The sequence below is a fragment of the Oncorhynchus tshawytscha genome, linkage group LG13, assembly GCF_018296145.1.
Source record: "Oncorhynchus tshawytscha isolate Ot180627B linkage group LG13, Otsh_v2.0, whole genome shotgun sequence".
Classification (NCBI taxonomy): Eukaryota; Metazoa; Chordata; class Actinopteri; order Salmoniformes; family Salmonidae; genus Oncorhynchus; species Oncorhynchus tshawytscha.
In genome coordinates this window covers 37,099,920-37,120,470 of record NC_056441.1, presented here as the reverse complement: position 1 = coordinate 37,120,470, position 20,551 = coordinate 37,099,920, and the positions used below count along the sequence as shown (strand labels likewise).

At 43.5% G+C, this 20,551-nt stretch overlaps 1 protein-coding gene across 11 annotated transcripts in view; it reads left to right on the top strand.

Annotated features, from left to right (window-relative positions):
• Window positions 1-3,959: 3,959 nt before the first annotated feature.
• LOC112266035 (microtubule-actin cross-linking factor 1-like) overlaps window positions 3,960-20,551 on the top strand; it is a 261,147-nt gene continuing 244,555 nt past the window's right edge. For 6 of the 11 annotated variants that reach the window (XM_042295674.1, XM_042295675.1, XM_042295676.1 and 3 more), the window contains exons 1-2: window positions 3,960-4,195; window positions 12,036-12,291. In XM_042295674.1, the coding sequence (XP_042151608.1) occupies window positions 12,048-12,291 (244 nt within the window). In that variant the 5' untranslated portion in view covers window positions 3,960-4,195; window positions 12,036-12,047. The remainder of the gene's footprint in view (window positions 4,196-12,035; window positions 12,292-20,551) is intronic. The other 5 variants (XM_042295681.1, XM_042295680.1, XM_042295678.1 and 2 more) reach the window with 2 other exon arrangements.

Genomic DNA, 20,551 nt, shown 5'->3' with positions numbered 1-20,551 from the left:
CCTTGTGTATTGACTTTCTCTTTGTCCTTTTTTAGGTACAGTGTAGGGAGAGATGATTGGAAGAAAGGGACAGAAACGTGAAGGTGATTTATAATATGTGCACTCAGGTTTCAGTTTGATGTTCACTATTTGCGCCCTCCAAAAAAGTTTGACAGCCTCTCTCAATATTTCCTCTGAATGTGCAGTAAGTGTCTGACGTGGATATCTCTCACTCTCTGTGTATCTCGGGGCTGCAGGTAGCCTAGTGGTTGGTGTTGGACTTGTAACCGAAAGGTTGCAAGATCAAATCCCCGAGCTGACAAGGTAAAAATCTATCGTTCTGCCCCTGAACAAGGCAGTTAACTGTTCCTAGGCCGTCATTGAAAATAAGAATTTGTTCTTAACTGACGTGCCTAGTTAAATAAAGGTAAAATAAATACATATTTATGATCTTGGTTTTGAATGTGTTAATACTACCGATTTGTATTCAATTATTTGTAATACCATACTAACTACACAATACCAGACAATATTTTTTGGAGCGTAAACTTATTCATTATTTACAACCCCAGTTTGAGACTGACATAATGATTTCAAATTAGCCTACTTGTTTTGGGACGCAAATGGCTACAGGTGAAGTACTACAGGACTACCGACCTGAGAGTAGTGAGAATATTTTCTTCACATACCTGTACAGTGTTTTCAGAAAGTATTCCTATCCCTTGACTTTTTACACATTTTGTTATGTTACAGCCTGAATTCAAAATGGATTAAATATATATATTTTCTCTCGCCCATCTACGCACAATACCCCATAAAGACAAAGTGAATTAAAATATATATATATATATATTGTTGCAAATGTATTGAAAATTGAATGGATATCTCATTTACATAAGTATTCACACACCTGAGTCTACTTTGTTGAAGCATCTTTACAGCCCTGTCTTTCTGGGTACGTCTCTAAGAGCTTTCCCCACCTGGATTGTGCAACATTTACACATTCTTTTGAAAATTCTTTAAGATCTGTGATATTGGTTGTTGATCATTGCAAGACAACGATTTTCAGGTCTTGCCATAGATTTTCAAGTAGATTTAAGTAAAACCTAACTCAGCCACTCAAGAACATTAATTGGCTTCTTGGTAAGCAACTCCAATGTAGATTTAGCCTTTTGTGTTTTATGTTGTTGTCCTGCTGAAAGAGAATTCATCTCCCAGTGTCTGGTGGAAAGCAGACTGAACCAGGTTTTCCTCTAGGATTTTGCCTGTGCTTATCTCCATTGTTTATTTTTTATTTTTTATCTTGAAACAGTCCTTAACGATTACAAGTATACCCATAACATGATGCAGCCACTATGCTTTAAAATATAGAGAGTGGTACACAGTAATATGTTGTATGTTTGGGGCAAATCCAATATTACTTTGTATTCAGGACAAAAAGTGAATTGCTTTGCCACATTGTAGTATTCCTTTTGTGCCCTGTTGTAAACAGGATACATGTTTTGGAATATTTTCTTTCTTTACAGGCTTCCTTCTTTTCCCCTCAGTCAATTAGGTTAGTATTGTGGAGTAACTACAATGTTGATCCATCCTCAGTTTTCTCCTATCACAGCCATGTTTTACAGTCACCATTGGCCTCAGGGTGAAATCCCTGAGTGAATTTCCTTCTCTCCGGCAACCGAGTATCTGTGTAGTAACTGGGTGTATTGATACACCATCCAAAGTGGATTTAATAACTTTCCCATGCTCAAAGGGATATTCAATGTCTGCTTAATGTATTTTGACCCATCTATCAACAGGTGCCTTTCTTTGCGAGGCATTGGAAAACCTCCCGGGTCTTTGTGGTTGTATCTGTGTTTGAAATTCACTGCTTAACTGAGGGACCCGACAGATAATTGTGTGTGGTTACAGAGATGGGGTAGTCGTTTACAAATCATGTTAGACTTATTGCACACAGGGAGTCCATGCAATTTATTATGTGACTTGGTAAGCACATTTTTACTCCTGAACTTATTTAGGCTTTCCATAACAAAGGGTTTGAAAACAACTTATTGACTTGACATTTCAGCTTTTCATTCTTAATTAGTAAAAATGTTGATAAACATTACACTGGCATTATGGGTAGGCCAGTGATAACCAGCTAAATTCATCTTGTTGAAAAAAAATAAACATGAGACTTCAAGAAATATCTTGTTATAGCAACTCCATAAACCAGACTTGCTTGGGAAGTAAGGGATTGATGAAATCTGAAATGCACTCAACTCTAAACCATGTGACCTAATTCTGGTAAATAACAGAGTCCATGGATTAGTTGAGAAATGCTCCCAAGGGACAGCTTCTCCTGATGAAAGCTAAATATGAATGGATGCACTCTGACACCCTCATTCAATTACCAAGTGTTTCACTAGCGTTTATAAGATTATGAGATTCTCCATGTCACCACAAGGTGGTGCCAAAAGCCTAATTACTACAAAACCTACCATCTACCTAATGTCAAATTACATTTAAAGTAGATAGACTTCTGTTACAATGCTTGACAAATGTTACAGAGAAGTCCATGTGTTTAGTAGCAACAAAAATAAAGGGTTTCTTACTTGCTGATACACAGTGGAAATTTAAATATTATGGAGTGACTTTGGCCTCGGCCTTAATCACAAGGATTTTGTTTTTATTAATAACAGATACTAGAGATGGCAATACTGTCACAATATAGCCTACAAACAGTTTTGATGAAGTGCGTGATTGAGGGATGGGCGAGGGCGGGAGATGGGGAGGCGCAGCGGTCTAAGGCACTGCATCTCAGTGCAAGCGGTGTCACTACAGACCCTCGTTCGATCCCGGGCTGTATCATAACCGGACGTGATCGGGAAGTCACATAGGGTGGCGCACAATTGCCCAGCGTCCTCCGGGTTCGGGGATGGTTTAGCGGGGTAGGACCTCATTGTAAAATAACTGACTTGCCTAGTAAAATAAAACAATTCAAATCTGGATTTTTTCATACACGCCAAAAGATTGCCTCTTGTCCTGACTCACGTCAAAGTGTTATATATGTAGACCGTGTGACAAGGTGAAAAGCAACAATATGGGATAGATCTAGGCTAGTCACCACAAGGTTTTAATCACGTTTTTGGGATAGGGGATTTTGGCCTGTCTGGTTAGCACGGCATTTTCTTTTACAAAACTATATGCCTATTGTGCTACTTTATTGCCTTGCAGTTGACCTGTTTTATTGTCAATTACAGAAATGCGTTTTTCCCTTATTTTGATTAACTTAATGTAAAAGGAGACTTTATTATAGGCCTATCAGTAAATTGAAGCAGTCTAATACCTTCCACAGCCCAAAGTTATGCTACCTTCCGAAACAAGTCTCCAGTCTAGGTTGCAAAATTGCACTGCTTTTCATTTGGCCTTTGTTTGATTAAAACATCAGCAGCGAGCCTAGTTAATCCTGAACTGTCGGACAACATTCCGCCGCGTTCTCTGACGGCTCGGCGGATGCAGGGAGGATCATTCTTTAGGACTGGGAAGGTCCTGCAACTACAAACGAACCTACACAACTCAGTTACATAAATACATATTGGAGGAGGGGTCAGGAGAAATAGGAGAACAGGGATGATAGATCAATGGATTAAGGATTAATATGATCACATGCAAAACCTATTGCAAAAGCAGTAGCTAAACAGCCATTTCGTGTTTGCTATGCATCCACAAATATTCCAAATGTAAACGCCCCTTCCAAAAAAATAGCGTGCGTCGTCGTGCCAGTTGCTCGTGCGCGAATCGTGCTGCTGAGCCCCAGATGACGTTGGAACACACCGAAATTCAATTTTCTCGACAATAAAAATCTCCAATAGCTATGGGTTAAATGTTAAAGCTGTTAAATTGCCTACCCATTTATATGAGGTCAGGAGAGAGAGGGAGAGCGAAAGTTGGCGAGTGAGGGCGGCGGGGGGGTTGTTGAGACAGGAAAGAACGGGAGAAGGAAGGAGGGGAATAGACAGCCATTACCGAATCACGGTCGTGGTATTCATCTCTTCCTTGTCCCGGTTCGGTACAAACCGTACAAACCGTTGAGTCGCAGCCCTGGTCAGACAGTCTGTATCTAAACGTGCGTCCGAAAGAGGAGAGAAGGTTGTCGTGAGGAGGGAGATAAGCCACAGCATCCCTGTCTCTGTAATCCTATAGGATATTCGGACTCGGGGACCGCTATTCTTCGGTAAGGTTTCGGTGTCGCGCAACACAGCATGTGTAATCTGAATCATATTGACAGCCGTTTTAGATTGTGAAATACATATGATACAATACATGTATTATGGTTGGTTTTCTGTTGCATTTTAATTGCCGATGTGGTAAAACTATTCCCATAGCCTGATGTCCAATATCTGTTCTTATTTGCGTAGTAATAAATTGATCTTAATGTAATTCATAAAATTATTGGTCTAATTCATCTACTAGGATATAAATACTGATGTATAGGGAATTGTTATTATTTTGGTTAGATAAAAGCATGAGGTATCCCATATGCCTATCAACATCGATTTTTTTATAATCCAGGCTTGCTCCTGGTTTAGGTGCTTTGTGTTTGAAAATGAGAAATGAGAAGGGGTTGGAAGGGTTTCTACGTCCAACAGCCTGACAATGTTATTCTACTAATGAGAAAGACACAAAAGACACACGTAACAGACAGATGAACGTTATTAGCCCGTTCTGCAGGCATTGTGGACAAATAGCTCCAGTATGCTCCTTGACTTTGTTCCCCGCGACAATTCCAAATAGGACCGATGCTCAAATGCATACCTTTACCGCTACATATTAAAGCACTTGCTTCTCTTTTCCTCACAACAGACACCACCTCTTCTACAGAGCATAACATTCCCAAGGCCTATTGTAATTTCGTTAAGTCCATAGCCAAATGCAAGAGGTGGTTATTCAAGCTATTGTAATTTATGTTACAATAGCTTCGATTTCTGAATAGAAGTAGGTGTCCCTGATTACGATAATGTAATTAATTACAGGTGATAATACCATGGGGACCGTGCATCCATCGTAATACATCTCTAGAGCGGCATCAAGGAATGTTCTACATTTAAAGTCTGTTTTAACACAAGCTGTCTATGTTCAGCCGTCCTCACACCAAAGGCTGTCTGGAAAATAGCAAAAATCTGTGCTATGGGTGAAAGCAAGTTTCAGGGGTCCCCCGTTGATTCACACACCAGATGGCTTTTCCTTTTGTGAGCAGCCTTGTGTTGATCATAAATCATAAGCTAACACGGTCAGTTTGTCTGTCTAACCCACACTAGTCAAAGTAAATAAACAATCAAGTAGTCGTCATGTCCCATTTTAAACCAGAATGATATTTTTCTCCTTTTCCGTGAGACACTTCACACTCGTTGCCGAATATTATGTCTACTACTCTCACACCTTTTTTCAGCTGCAGTGCCCCCTCATTTAATTAAATATTCAAGAATCAGGGAATTACCACCATGAAACTATATGGAATAAAATGTCACAGAGGTGGCACTGTTCTGTGTTGTATTTGCTGTAAAAAATGGAAGTAATGTCCGTCTGTATCTGCCTGCCTGCCTGCCTGTCTGTCTTGTCTGTCTTGTCTGTCTGTCTGTCTGTCTGTCTTGTCTGTCTGTCTGTCTGTCTGTCTGTCTGTCTGTCTGTCTGTCTGTCCGTCCTGTGTGTCTGTCCTGTGTGTCTGTCTGTGTGTCCGTCCGTGTGTCTGTTTGTGTCTACTCGATCGCATCTGGCCATTTGCCTCTGAATTGCCTTGTTCGTCCCATGCACTATGTGTCTTGTCATGATAGGCAGGTACACCAGAGATACATCATCATTACAGTCCAACAACATCATTATACTGGTAGCTACACAACATAACAGGCGGTGTGTGCAGAATGTTAAGCCAACCAATGTTGCTGTTGTTGAAGGTTATTTGAACAACCAATAAAACAAATTTCTCGGGATACATTGTGTACTTCCCTGAGAGCAATGCAGGCTTCCATTCCCGACCTCAGCATTCTTTTAGGAGAGCATCCTCTTGGTAAAAGTGATAAGGTAGTTTGCTCTTCTGTAAATGTTGCTTGTGGTGAGATGATCGGATGATGACACCGTCTCATTTTTCACTCGTACACGCATGCACACACACACACACATGGTCTATGGCGCCGAGAAGAGATGGCTGCTGATTTACGGGATCCAACCAATTGTGCTACTGTGTGTGTTTTTTCACATTATTTGTAACTTATTTTGTACATAATGTTTCTGCCACCGTCTCTTATGACCGAAAAGAGCTTCTGGATAGCAGGACAGAGATTACTCACCTCGTTAAAGAGAAATTGTCCAGAACGACTCGGACGCAAAGGATTGACTTCAGACACCGGACAAGGCCCAAATCCCTGTCATTCGCATGAAGAAGAGACAGAGATATCGGGGACGTAGGTCGGGGTGCCTTGTAAGAATCCGACGACGAGTGGGTAATCCGCCTCTACCATCAGTCCTATTAGCCAACGTGCAATCATTGGATAACAAACTGGATGATATCCGATCCAGCCTATCCTACCAACAGGACATTAAAAACGGTAATATCTTATGTTTCACCAAGTTGTGGCTGCGCAACGACATGGAAAGCATACAGTTGGATGGGATTTCCGTCCATCAGCAAGACAGAACAGCTGCCTCCGGTAAGACAAGGGGTAGCGTTCTGTGTCTATTTGTAAACAACAGGTGATATACGAAATCTAATATTAAGGAAGTCTCAAGGTTTGGCTCACCTGAGGTAGAGTATCTCATGATAAGCTGTAGACCACATTATTTTCCAAGAGTGTTTTCATCTATATTTTTCGTAGCTGTCTATTTACCACCACAAACCGATGCTGGCACTAAGACAGCACTCAATGAGCTGTATAAGGCCATAATCAAACAAGAAAATGCTCATCCAGAGGCGGCGCTCCTAGTGGCCGGGGACTTTAATGCAGGGTAACTTAAATCCCTTTTACCTCATTTCTACCAGCGTGTTACATGTGAGCCCAGAAGGAAAAAATCTCTAGACCACCTTTACTCCACACACAGAGACACGTAAAAAGCTCTCCCTCACCCTCCATTTGGCAAATCTGACCATAATGCTATCCTCATGATTCCTGCTTACAAGCAAAAACTAAAACCAGTGACTCGCTCAATACGGAAGTGGTCAGATGACGCAGATGCTAAGCTACAGGACTGTTTTGCTAGCACAGACTGGAATATGTATTGGGATTCTTCCGATGGCATTGAGGAGTACACCACATCAGTCACTGGCTTCATCAATAAGTGCATCGATGACGTTGTCCCCAGAGTGACCGTAGGTATATACCCCAACCAGAAGCCATGGATTACAGGCTACATCCGCACTGAGCTAAAGGGTAGAGCTGCTGTTTTCAAGGAGCGGGACTCTAACCCGGAAGCTTATTAGAAATCTCGCTATGCCTTCCGACGAACCATCAAACAGGCAAAGCGTCAATACAGGACTAAGATTGAATCCTACTACACCAGTTCTGACGCTCATCAGATGTGGCAGGACTTGCAAACTATTACAGACTACAAAGGGAAGCACAGCCACGAGCTGCCCAGTGACACGAGTTTACCAGATGAGCTAAATGACTTCTATGCTCGCTTCATGACAAGAAACACTGAAGCATGCATGAGGCCATCAGCTGTCTGGACGACTGTGTGATCATGCTCTCCGATGTGAGTAAGACCATTAAACAGGTCAACATTCACAAGGCCGCAGAGCCAGACGGATTACCAGGATGTGTACTCCGAGCTAGCGCTGACCAACTGGCAAGTGTCTTCACTGACCCAAGAACACCAAGGTAATCTGCTTAAATGAAGTGCTTTGAAAGGCTGGCCATGGCTCACATCAACACCATTATCTCAGAAACCCTAGACCCAGTCTAATTTGCATACTGCCCCAACAGATCCACGGATGATGCAATCTCTATTGCGCACCACACTGCCCTTTCCCACCTGGACAAAAGGAACACCTATTTGAGAATGCTAATCATTGACTACAGCTCAACGTTCAACACCATAGTGCCCTCAAAGATCATCACTAAGCTAAGAACCCTGGGACTAAACACCTCTCTCTGCAACTGGATCCTGGACATCCTGACGGTCCGCCCCCAGGTGGTAAGGGTAGGTAACAACACATCTGCCACGCTGATCCTCAACACGTGGACCCCTCAGGGGTGCATGCTTAGTCCCCTCCTCTTCTCCCAGTTCACCCATGACTGTATGGCAAGCACGACTCCAACACCACCATTAAGTTTCACGATGGCACAATAGTGGTAGGGCTGATCACTGACAACGATGAGACAGCCTACAGGGAGGAGGTCAGAGACCTGGCAGTGTGGTGCCAGCATAACAATCTCTCCCTCAACGTGATCAAGACAAATGAGATGATCGTGGACTACAGGAAAAGGAGGGCCGAGCACTCCCACATTCTTATTGAAGGGGCTGTAGTGGAGCAGATTGAGCGCTGAGTGTCCACATCACCAAAGAACTCCCATGGTCCAAACACATTAAGACAGTCGTGAAGAGGGGACAACAACGCCTAGTCCCCCTCAGGAGACTGAAAAGATTTGGCATGGGTATTCAGATCCTCAAAAAGTTCTTCAGCTGCACTGTCGAGAGCGTCCTGACTGGTTACATCACCTCTTGATATGTCAGCTGCTCAAGGCCCTAACAATTGCCAAAGACTCCAGCCACCCTAGTCATAGACTGTTCTCTCTGCTACCGCACTGCATGCAGTACCTGAGTGCCAAGTCTAGGTCCAAAAGGCTTCTTAACAGCTTCTACCCCCAATTCATAAGACTCCTAAACAGCTCATCAAATGGCTACCCGGAATATTTGCATTGACCCCCCACCCACATTTTGCGCTGCTGCTACTCTCTGTTTATTATCTATACATAGTCTCTTTACTTACATGTACTGTACATATTACCTCAATTACCTCGACTAACCTGTGCCCCCGCACATTGACTCTGTACCGGTACCCCCTGTATATATCCCCGTTGCTGTTATTTTATTGTTGCTCTTTAATTGTTTGTTATTTTTCTATTTTCTTATTTGCTTTAATCTTTTTTTCTTCTTTAGTTTATGTGAATATACACAGTTGAAGTCGGAAGTTTTCATACACCTTAGCAAAATACATTTAAACTCAGTTTTAGTGTATGCAAACTTCTGACCCACTGGAATTGTGATACAGTGAATTCTAAGTAAAATAATCTGTCTGTAAACAATTTTTGGAAAAATTACTTGTCATGCACAAAATAGATGTTCTAACCGACTTGCCAAAACTATAGTTTGTAAATGATACATTTGTGGAGTGGTTGAAAAACAAGTTTTAATGACTCCACCTTAGTGTATGTAAACTTCCGACTTCAACTGTACTTTCTTGACACTTGTTTTTCTTAAAACTGCATTGTTGGTTAAGGGCTTGTATGTAAGCATTTCACTGTGAGGTCTACACCTGTTGTATTCGGCACAAGTGATTTGATTTGACACACATGCACATATGCGAAGTGCAGGTTGACGTTTATTGTCTTGAGTCTTGTCCTAGTGGCAGAAATGAGCGATTTCCCCTTAGATAGGACAGCTGCAAAGTCAAAATTGGCTATATTGTAAACATTTATTTAAAAAAGATTTACCTCTTTGGTCTTAATTTAAGGTTAGGGTTACGGATCAGGGTTGGCAGTGTGGTTAAGATTTGGGTTAAGGTTAGGTTTAAAATCAGATTTTCTGACTTTGTGGCTGTGCTAGCTAGTGACCACTTTGCAGCACTGCCTCCAGAACAAGAAATAAAATGCTAACCTGCATATTGAGTACACAAACGCTCTCTCTCCTTTCTCCCTCTCTCTCACTCCCTTGTTCATTTCCCTCAGACAGTCAACTCCAGCAGCACCTCAATGGCAGTGACTTTTGACAGTGGCTTTCTGTACCGGAGCATATCTGGATCGCCAGTGAGTCGGGGTTGAGAGTCTAGTCAGTGTTACTCATAGCTGGAGGCCTATATCTATGAGGATCGCTCAACTGTCTCCAAGATCATTCATACATGTACGCAAAACCATGTGGATTATATGCCTTTATGCCTTGGTAACCCTACTATCTGTTCAACTATCAATGAGGCTTCAACAGCTGTTCATCGGTAAGTCGGTCCATAGACTATGAAGGAATGCTGTTTTGGAATCACTCTGTCTCAGCTGTGGATGGGAACACCCTGTATCCATGGCCATGCAAACCCGGAAGCCTCGTTACATCTTATAAATCAACCCAGTCAACTGTTCTGCGTCCTTACATGGTGCAACTCCAACAGCTGTTGTCGGGGGGAGAGTGGGAGAGAGAGGGAAGAGAACTAAGACTGAGACAGAGAGAGGGGGAGAGGAAAGAGAACTGAGACAGAAAGGGAGGAGAATAAGGGAAGAAGACTGAAAGATCGAGAGAGAGGGAAGAGGACTGTGACAGAGAGGGAGAGAAAGGAGGGGGCTGTTTTGGAGAGGTAATTATTGAATAATTAAGATTTTTTTCAGACTTTTCAGCTTTTTCTTTCAAAAGCTGTCTTCCTTTCACGCGATGCCACACGAACGCATAATGACACAGCGTGGCTTTGAATCCCCCATTCTGTCTCTATTTATACACCACCGGCTCCGGTCGCCTCAGAACCAACACTCTGTCAGGCAGCAGCAGGGAAACTGAGTGATCCAACGGAACGCTGAGGATGCTGGGAAGGGACATGCTGGAGGAAGTGGGGCAGGCATTCTGCCCAGGGCTAGACAAGTACAAGGAAATTCGCCACAGTTACCACAGATGGAAATAGTAGTTAGCTTGTTTGCCTTACGACTCACATATCATTGAAATATTTCCACTACCTAACCACTGCTACAGTAGTAAGGGAGTTTGTATAAAATTATGGATAGAAAGCCAAAACTCTTTAAAAAAAAATACTCTTCCTTATTTAGATAAAAATGGAAAACCGTGGTGATTTTGTAGTCAACTAGGACCCTCATGAGACGTAAAACTGCAAAGGTCTGGTCTGAAAAATAGCTGAATAAAACCAGAATCAAATCGTGTCAATCATTTAGCATGACTGGGTCAGCCTTTAGACAGTAAAACCCATTCAAAGTCCCCAGACACCACTGTGCTGAGGTCAGTGGTATTGATCCCCAATATGATGGACAGAGCACGAGTCCATGCTCCCTTGGGTCCCATCCACATGCAGCTGATCACAGAAGAACTCAATGCTCCTCAGCTCCTCTCTCTGCATGACTCGAGTAGAGAATCCAGTATCGACCAGGACCCAGACTGTATTAATAGAATCTGGAGCGAGGGTATTCGATCAACCTGTCCCTTGGTCTTTCCACATCATTACTTCAGTGACTCAGCAGTTGAACCATCTTCATCATGACCCCAAGACGCACCTGTCAATCATCTATTATGAATGTAGAGTAATGGAAGTCATACTGCTCTTGTTTGTCGCCAAAGTTGCTTGAAATATGCTTAATTGTCCTGATTTAGTCCTTTTCCTGTCCTTCTCCATTGAGTATTGATTGAAGTGTGGTGTGGTTTCACAACCGCTCCAGTGACGCTGTGATGTCTAGCCATCCTCTTTGCCTTTATGTCAATCATCTTCATCTTGGAAGTTGAGTAATGGTTTTCTGCTGTCATATTACTTTGAGCTCGTCCAACTCATTGAGCATCATTGAGACCTGGCAGTTCTGTTAACCGAATTCTTCCTCCATCCTCCTCCCTATTGTCGTCACCATTAGTTTACCACATCGTGTTGTAACCAAGGTGACTTAAACTAATTACAAGAAGCCTTGCATTATTCGTGAGCTTATGCCAGATTACACTGTGGATGATGAATTACACAGCATTGCCTATCTCTCATACTTCCTTTCTTTTCTCTGTCCTCCCTTTTTTCTCCCCCCCTTTTGCCCTGCCCTTATTTCTACCACCTCCCCCACACTCTTCCCCATCGCTTCTCCTCCTCTTTTACTCCATTCCCTCTTTTCTTCCAGCCCTCCGGCGTGATGGAGTCCTCGGACGAGGAGACACTGAGCGAGCGCTCCTACGTTAGCGAGAGGAGCGAGCGGTCTTTGCGTAGCGAGCGCTCGGGGGGCTCCCTGTCCCCCTGCCCGTCCGGACTCCAAGGCCCCTCTGGGGACACCCTACCCTGGAACCGACCGTCCAGACACGAGAGAGGAGAAAGGAGAAAGAGGAAAACCCACAACTCTGTGCTGGACCCGGCCGAGAGGGCGGTGGTGCGTGTTGCAGGTAAGACATTTGGGAAGTATATACTTCTACAAAACTCATCTGTAGAGGGTATACCTGCAGAGATGTGAACTGATAATGGTCCCCCTTCATTCGGGGAAGACAGAAGGCAAATGTGTGGCAATGTTTTCCTTACAATGTCAAGCATTTTATTACACATTGGAATATTGTTAAGTCTAATGTAGAGCTATCTTTGTAATGATTGTGCTGTATGGGAGGGAGTGGTGAGGATGAGGCTACATCTCTCCACCCCTCTATACCCTTATGAATGTGGATGTGGGTTGGGAGTGCAAAAAAACATATCATAGCAACACTCCAATTGGCAGCAACGAGGCATATATATTTTTAAACAGAGTGTACTGTACTTTTACTGAAGGGTTGTGATACTGCTACAAATACATCAGAGAAAATAATCTGTCTGGTTTATGGCTTGAAGATTTCAAAAAATGTTTCATCGGTGAACCTGCCATTGTTCCAGCTTGGGTTTTATAAGGGAGTAAAGTGTTTGTGACGGAAGGAGCGACTCAAGATATAGTGGAAAAGGAATGGTTATGTATCCCGCTTTTGTTTCCTCAGGCATTCAAGCTGCTCTTCGCCTGCTATTTCTGTTACTTTCATTACTCTTTACAAACACAATCAGCGTCCCACCGGGCACAGACTTATATTCAACGTCTATTCCACGTTGGTTCAATGCCATTTCATTGAAATGACATGGAAACAACGTTCATTCAACCAGTGTGTGCTCAGTGTGGTTGTTGTGCACTAAATAGAGATGTATACAAAGAGATGGATTGATGTGGTGTGTAACAGAAGCTCCTGATAACTGTTGTGAATCGTGCAGATATCCAGACTGAGCCATCGAAAATAATACATTTAAATTGGGACTGGTGAACTGCAATCCACTTAAACAAAACATTTTAAAGTATTTCAAATCAAATGTATTTATATAGCCCTTCGTACATCAGCTGATCTCAAAGTGCTGTACAGAAACCCAGCCTAAAACCCCAAACAGCAAGCAATGCAGGTGTAGAAGCACGGTGGCTAGGAAAAACTCCCTAGAAAGGCCAAAACCTAGGAAGAAACCTAGAGAGGAACCAGGCTATGAGGGGTGGCCAGTCCTCTTCTGGCTGTGCCGGGTGGAGATTATAAACAGAACATGGCCAAGATGTTCAAATGTTCATAAATGACCAGCATGGTCAAATAATAATAATCACAGGCAGAACAGTTGAAACTGGAGCAGCAGCACGGCCAGGTGGACTGGGGACAGCAAGGAGTCATCATGCCAGGTAGTCCTGAGGCATGGTCCTAGGGCTCAGGTCCTCCGAGAGAGAGAGAAAGAAAGAAAGAGAGAATTAGAGAGAGCATACTTAAATTCACAGGACACCGGATAAGACAGGAGAAGTACTCCAGATATAACAAACTGACCCTAGCCCCCCGACACATAAACTACTGCGGCATAAATACTGGAGGCTGAGAAAGGAGGGGTCAGGAGACACTGTGGCCCCATCCGATGATACCTCCGGACAGGGCCAAACAGGAAGGATATAACCCCACCCGCTTTGCCATGTTAAGTTTTAAAAACAGGTTTAATACTTAAACAGTTTGCACTTATGTGAACTTATCAGAATTCAACTGTATATACTAACCCGTGTGGGGGAGAGAGGAGGCACTCCACCAATTCCTGGTCAGAGGTCAAGAGAAAGGAGTGTGAGAGAAACTAAATTGTCATGCTAAAGCTACAAACAGGTATTTTTTTGGTTGCCTGTTTACTTGAAGCGGTTGTGACATGTCTTCTTTTTTTAACCCTTTTTTCTCTTTTGAACCCATGTCTTTGAGGTTTTGACCGTACTGGTCATTTGACCGTCACCTCTTTTGAAGAGCTGGAATTCACAGCTGTCCTGATGTGTTGTGGTGCCAGCCTTCCAGGGTTTGGGCTGTGTGTGTGTGTGTGTGCTTGCGTGCGTACGTGTGTGTGTGTGTGTGTGTGTGTGTGTGTGTGTGTGTGCAGGGGAAAGGCTGTGTCTGTCTTACTGTTGTAATTTGAGAGAGATTTTTTTGTATCAGTGTTGACAGTGGAACACGCTATTGGCAACAAAATGTACTGTGTGGTGTCGTTTTTATTCAATATTTCATATTGGTTTTCATTTTGGATGCAATGAAGGATGAGGATGAAGTGAGAATCAATATAAACTAGTATGAAAGCAAGTGTGACTGTTTATATTAGCATGTCTGGTCATTTTATAATATAATATATTTAGATGAAATGTAATTCATTTGACCAAATTAAGCTGAGGAGCATCTGCATGTTACATGGAACAAAGGCTACATTTGCCTCATGAATTGGAACGTTCTTTTTAAAACAGTTCAAAAATGTCCTGCTATTGTGGATTATTTATCAAATTATTTTCAAGTAACTGTCTTGAGGGATTTGGATATTTTCTGATTTGTATAGCCTATGTGTAAACGTGCATGTGTAATGAGTGTGTGCGAATGTCAGTTGGAGGCAGAGTGAATGCGTTGGGGGAAATGTATGTACATACAGTATGTACTCAGGCCCTAGACATAAGGTGCCTGCTTGGACCTGAGGTGTCTAGGCGACTGCCTGCCTGAGCTCTTGCTCAAACATTTTTCACCAGGCAGCGCAAAGGACAGCTCCTAGCCTGGCTCGTCCCCATTCCCCTGTTGCCAAGGCGACCTGCATGCACACTCTCCCGGTCTCCCGGTTTCCATGGCTATGAAGGGAGCAGGAAAGACACTGGAAAAGTGAGAAAAAGGGGCCAAAATAAATAGTGAAACCAAGAGAGCGAGCATTTGAATTTAAATTGAAGTTGGACACGGAAGAAGGTCGAGTGAATACCGAACCCAAAGATGAATCCACATTTAAAAGCAAAAAAAGAGAGAATGGACAGAGAGGAAGATGGAAGGAGGGCAGACAGGGAAAAGGGGGCAAGGCTCAAACGGGGAGGATGGGAGGAAGAGTAATGATGACATGTAAGGAGAGAGAGTATATGTGGAGGGGAAACAGAGAAAGAGAGGGAGGGTGGATCTGAGCCATTTGGAATTGAGAAAAGGGAGCTGGAATGCCTCGCTATAAGTTAATTATGTCGGCTAGTTAAAACACACGTCAACAGAGGCCCTATACACACAACCTCAGAACACTCTGAGAACCCAAGCCAAGGGTCTATATGTATTCACAATAGACCTGATTCAATCTTCTGCCATAGAAGGTGCTTTGCAACATTAGCGATAAATTAGCCAGTTAGCGGGCTAAATCAGTGCGTAGAAAAATACAATCGGCTAAAATGTTGAAACTGGGTTGCTGTAGAGAGGCAACATGCCTCATAGTGTGTGTTTGTTTGTATGTGTGTGCATGTATCGTACGCCTCATTCACTGTCTGCAGCTGGACTCAGCGTGCTAAAACAAAGATGACTAGCGCATTTCATCATGTTTCATCAGTGCTTCTTTTATCGTGCAGGGTCAGATAGAATGTTGTAGTTGGCACCAATGACCACTAGATGGGGTTATAACGGGAAAATAATGATTTGGTCCCTGTCTAAAGATCCTGGCAGACTTGCCTTTAGGCAAGGTTTCCCAAACTCGGTCCTGGGGCCCCCCCTGTGAGCACGTTTCAATTTTTTGCCCTAGTACTACACAGCTGATTCAAATAACCAAAGCTTGATGATGATTATCCTAAAAACATAATTCCAACTCGACATTATGGGGTATTGTGTATAGATCAGTGACACAAAATATCAATCTAAAACATTTTAAATTCATGCAGTTACACAACAAAATGTGGAAAAAGTCAAGGGGTGTGAATACTTTCTGAAGGCACTATGTGATTGGTGGGATATCCTATGTCTCGTCTATATCAGCTATTCTTATTATCTGATGATGGTAAAGATAGTTCTGGTCACGGAGTGAATCTTATTAGACAGTAATGTATGTCAAACCGTTTGGGGTGAACCCATGTTCATCTGGAAGGATTATGCTCGGTGTCTGTATGCTAAAGTACAGGAGCTATCAATGAATAGCCGACATACAAGAAGAGGAAACGCTATACAACTGCAGCCTTAAAATGATAACAGTGGCCAAGCAGTCAGTGGATCTACCGATGTCCCGTAAACTGAATGTCATCCGAGTCACGTCACCCTCCTTGAGGTCATTCCCATCACTATTACCTCTTCCTCTACTCTTTACATATATATATATATATATTACTGTATCATATGTCTGTTTTGGTGGTGATCCGTGTGTGTGTGTTTACAGTGTGTGACTGTGTGTGTTTACAGTATGTATGTGTGTGACTGTCTGTGTGTGTGTGGGTTTACAGCATGTGTGTGTGTGACTGTCTGTGTGTGTTTGTGGGGTCACTGTGTGTGTGTGTGTGACTGTCTATGTGCGTGTGTGTGGGTTTACAGTATGTGTGTGTGTGACTGTCTATGTGTGTGTGTGTGTGTGGGTTTACAGTATGTGTGACTGTCTGTATGTGTGCACTGCTGCGGGAGCCAATGGACGGTCAACGACAACATCTGGCTGTCCTGCTTTGCATTCATTTGCCAAACTCTAGACTCAGTCAGTGCGACTCAACTCAATGTGTGGTGTCTGTGTGCTTGCCAGGTCTGACGGCTGAAGGTCTACACTGTGTGGGTTTGTATTCATACAAAGCCTTCATGACTGTGGATCATTGGATGTGTGAGTGTGTTTGGAAAGAGAGAAGTGTGAGGGGGGTGTGACAGAGAGAAACTGACAAGACATATGTCTGAGTAAAAAGAACGAGAGAAAGAAAATATCTCCATGGAGTTGCTCTGAATAATTTCATGGGGAAGTTAGCATCGCTTTATTTCTCTCCATTTCTCTCTCCCTCTTTGCCTCACTTCCTACATTATCCCTATTTATTTAGTAATGTTCTTGTATTCCATAATATTCAGACTGAACGAATCCGTTGCGGATGGATTCTAAAAGTTGATTTTCCACTAGTCATGTCTGCATTATCCACAGTACTGAGGAAATGCTGATGATGCCCATAACAGCTCCTGGCTACGGAGAGATGATGTCCGGTGGATGTCAGGTCAGGCTAGGAAGCACTATGACAGTACGGTATTGGTCAGGGTAAGGCTGGGCTTGGAGAAAGCTATGGCGGGTATCCCTCTACTGACGCATTTGTCTGGACTTCTGAGATCCTCGTACACACAGACGTCTCCTGCCTCGCCCATAGGCCTACTACACACAGACTCCCATCTTATGGACGGCGGACACAAACACACGTCGGTCTCACCTGTCCAGATCCCCTTACCTCTTGTCGATGGGAAAAGGCTACTGTGAACATGCCATTCACTGATTATACTGGGCTATAGACGAGCCACTTATAGGATTAGGTCTATGGGATGTTATGAATCTTGATCACCTGACAGTATATATGAGGACAATGGATCCAGCCCATTGATGTCTATTGATGTTTTTGTGTGTTCATTGAATAATTGGCTTCACCTGTATGTTCTGGTGTGGCACCCTGACACATAATGTGCGGTGGTAGCTGTGCAGCCAGCCCCCTCATTGTGTGCCCTTATTTTTCTGGAAAGGAGTGACCTAAATGACGATCTTGATTTTAGTCTCCATGCAAGAAGTGAGAGATTGAGGAAATACAGCACATTCTTTTAAACTGTTGTGATGGGTGTGGATTGTGGTTGGAACAGTGGACCTTTAAAGGGCTCAACTGGCATGGCATTACATTACATTGCCGTTAGATGGCGGGTTCAGCCCTAGACAAAAGCAACTATCCTCAAAGCTGATTACTGGACACGCCATCTTTTTGAGTCAAAGGAAGTGCCGTTACACCGGTCCGGATACCACCGAGGGGCGCTCCAACACTACTTTACGCACATGTCTGCCACCGCAGCCATCTATTGACCTATAGCGATACATTTCCTCTGGTGTAGGTTTCTGGCATGGCCGGTAGAGAGGGATGGATGACAGCCACTCCAGGGAGAATATAGAAACCTGAGAGGGAGGAAGAGAGGCAGGCGGAGAGTCGCAGCACACAAGCCGTGACTTTATAGAAGCGGCCATTGTGCTGGGAAGAAGCATTCAGATACGCTAAAGCGGTTTCATTGAATAAAGACATCGACAAAAAAGGGGATATACGAACCGGCGTCCAGATACTATTTCAGTCTAGCCTCTCTTCTGATTTCGGAAGGAGCCAGCCCACTACGATCCCGACTTGCCATTACGCAGACACGCTTCAGGGGCGCGCTCACGCACGCACATAAAAAAAATATTCGCCGGGTAGGAAGGTAGCTGAAGGGGTTGAGTTCAAAAGAATACGGCGAACGATGCTGTTGTGGTTTGGCGGACACATTGGACAATAATGGGTCGATAAATTAAATATCAGTAGGCTATAACGTTCACATAGACAGACATTTATTTTATATAGGATAAAACCAAGGTTGGAGCTTTCTGTAGCCTATTTTTTTTCTTCACATATTGCATGCAAACTAGGGATGACTGGACTTGTCAAGTGAGCCGCTTCACGTTTGTTTCAACCAACCAATTAATTGGCCTCGCGAATTGCTACATTTATAAGCAAACACCGGAGAGGAGCAGCACATCCACCGTGGCTTTCAAAGCTAAACGGATTTGACAGCTGCATTGGCGAGGAGAGGACCCGGATCCACCGTCCTGGATTACTGCGGTAGTGGGTCATTCGGCTGATGGCCACCGGTAACAGAGGCACCATGGCCGGCTTCATCCCGGGTTTACTGCCGACCAACCATTCCCAGGAAAAGGAATTCGCCCAGGCGTACGAAGATGTTCTGGAGAGATACAAAGGTAAGGAACACGAATAAATTAGTTGGGCCCTGGCCTGAGTTGATCTACGGCGGGACTATGTCATTATCTGGATTGTTTCATTGTTTACGTTTTTGATGAATAGGCTCCACTCGCAGCGCAACTTTCCGTTTCTTTTGAGTCAAACCAGCTGCGTGCGTTTCAAGTCTGATCTTGTTGTTATATTGTGGCACCCAGACGTCAAAGATAGCTGGCATGGGACTTCATAAACCTGCTAACGTCAAGGAATGTACCCACATGACATGCACTATTGTGCATTGAGATTGTTCCCAAGACGCGAAAATAGTGCATAATAGTTAGTTCCACAGTTTCTCCCCCTTGGTTGCAGACATTTAAAACAAGGTTATTAGTTTTAATAACTAAAATGCTACATAGCCTGAAACCAACCCAGTTTTTGGACCTGCTCCACCATGTTTACCACCAGCATCGAGACTTGCTGTTTCATAATCCCTATGACAGGGCCGCTTTAAAAATGAATGCCTCTACTGAAATTGACCGTGATGGATGCGGGGAGGGGGGGGAGGGGAGGGGGAGGGGGTTGATAGCAATTGAAGTTGGCGACATCTGTGAGGCCTGGGCCCAGATGAAAGGCTGGTCCTTTTTAAATTATTGATTATTGTAATGAAATGCGACTCTGTTGGGGGTCAGAGTAGTGTGTGTGTGATAGGGAGAGCACAAGTAATTAGTAGTTTTATGTCAAGAATGCATGTAATATATCAGTGTGTCGTTCAGCCATTAGGTTTTGGCATTGCGTTAATAAATGAGTATTTGGTAACATTGTTATCAGTGGGGCTGGGCAACAACCATTACCGCGCCGGCATGAACACAGACAGACAGACGGACGGACGGACATGTTAATGCAGAGTGGATGCGTTTCTGTGAGCAAGCTAAGAGACTGCAGAAATTAATTGCCCACAAGTATAACTCCATTTGCCGATAGCGATTACAGAGTAGTTGCCAATGCCACACACGACATGTTGTTTCATGTTGATAAATGTAAGTTAATTATTTAATTGACACGGCAATATATATATTTTTGACACACATAGTCAACACCTCACAGCCAGTGCACTGAACTGTGGCTACAATTTTGAACTTGTTTTTAGCCTACATTGCAACCAAACTTGGAACAGTTGAGTCACACTGATAGTTAAACTTCCTTGTTATTACTTCCAATAAGGACATGGTTTCCCCTAAAAATAGTCATTGGTGTGGGGCAAGGGCCCTGAAGTAACCTGTAGTAGAATCCTCCTTAGGGACCAAGGCCCTCAGTCTACCCAGAACCATTAGATGCTTGACTTTCTATACCAAAGGTAGCGTACACAATAGAACACACGCACTGTATAGAGGTCATATAGCTTTGTGTTTACTGTCCCTACTGGGGGAGGGGGGGTCTGACCGCAGAAGTGGTCAATG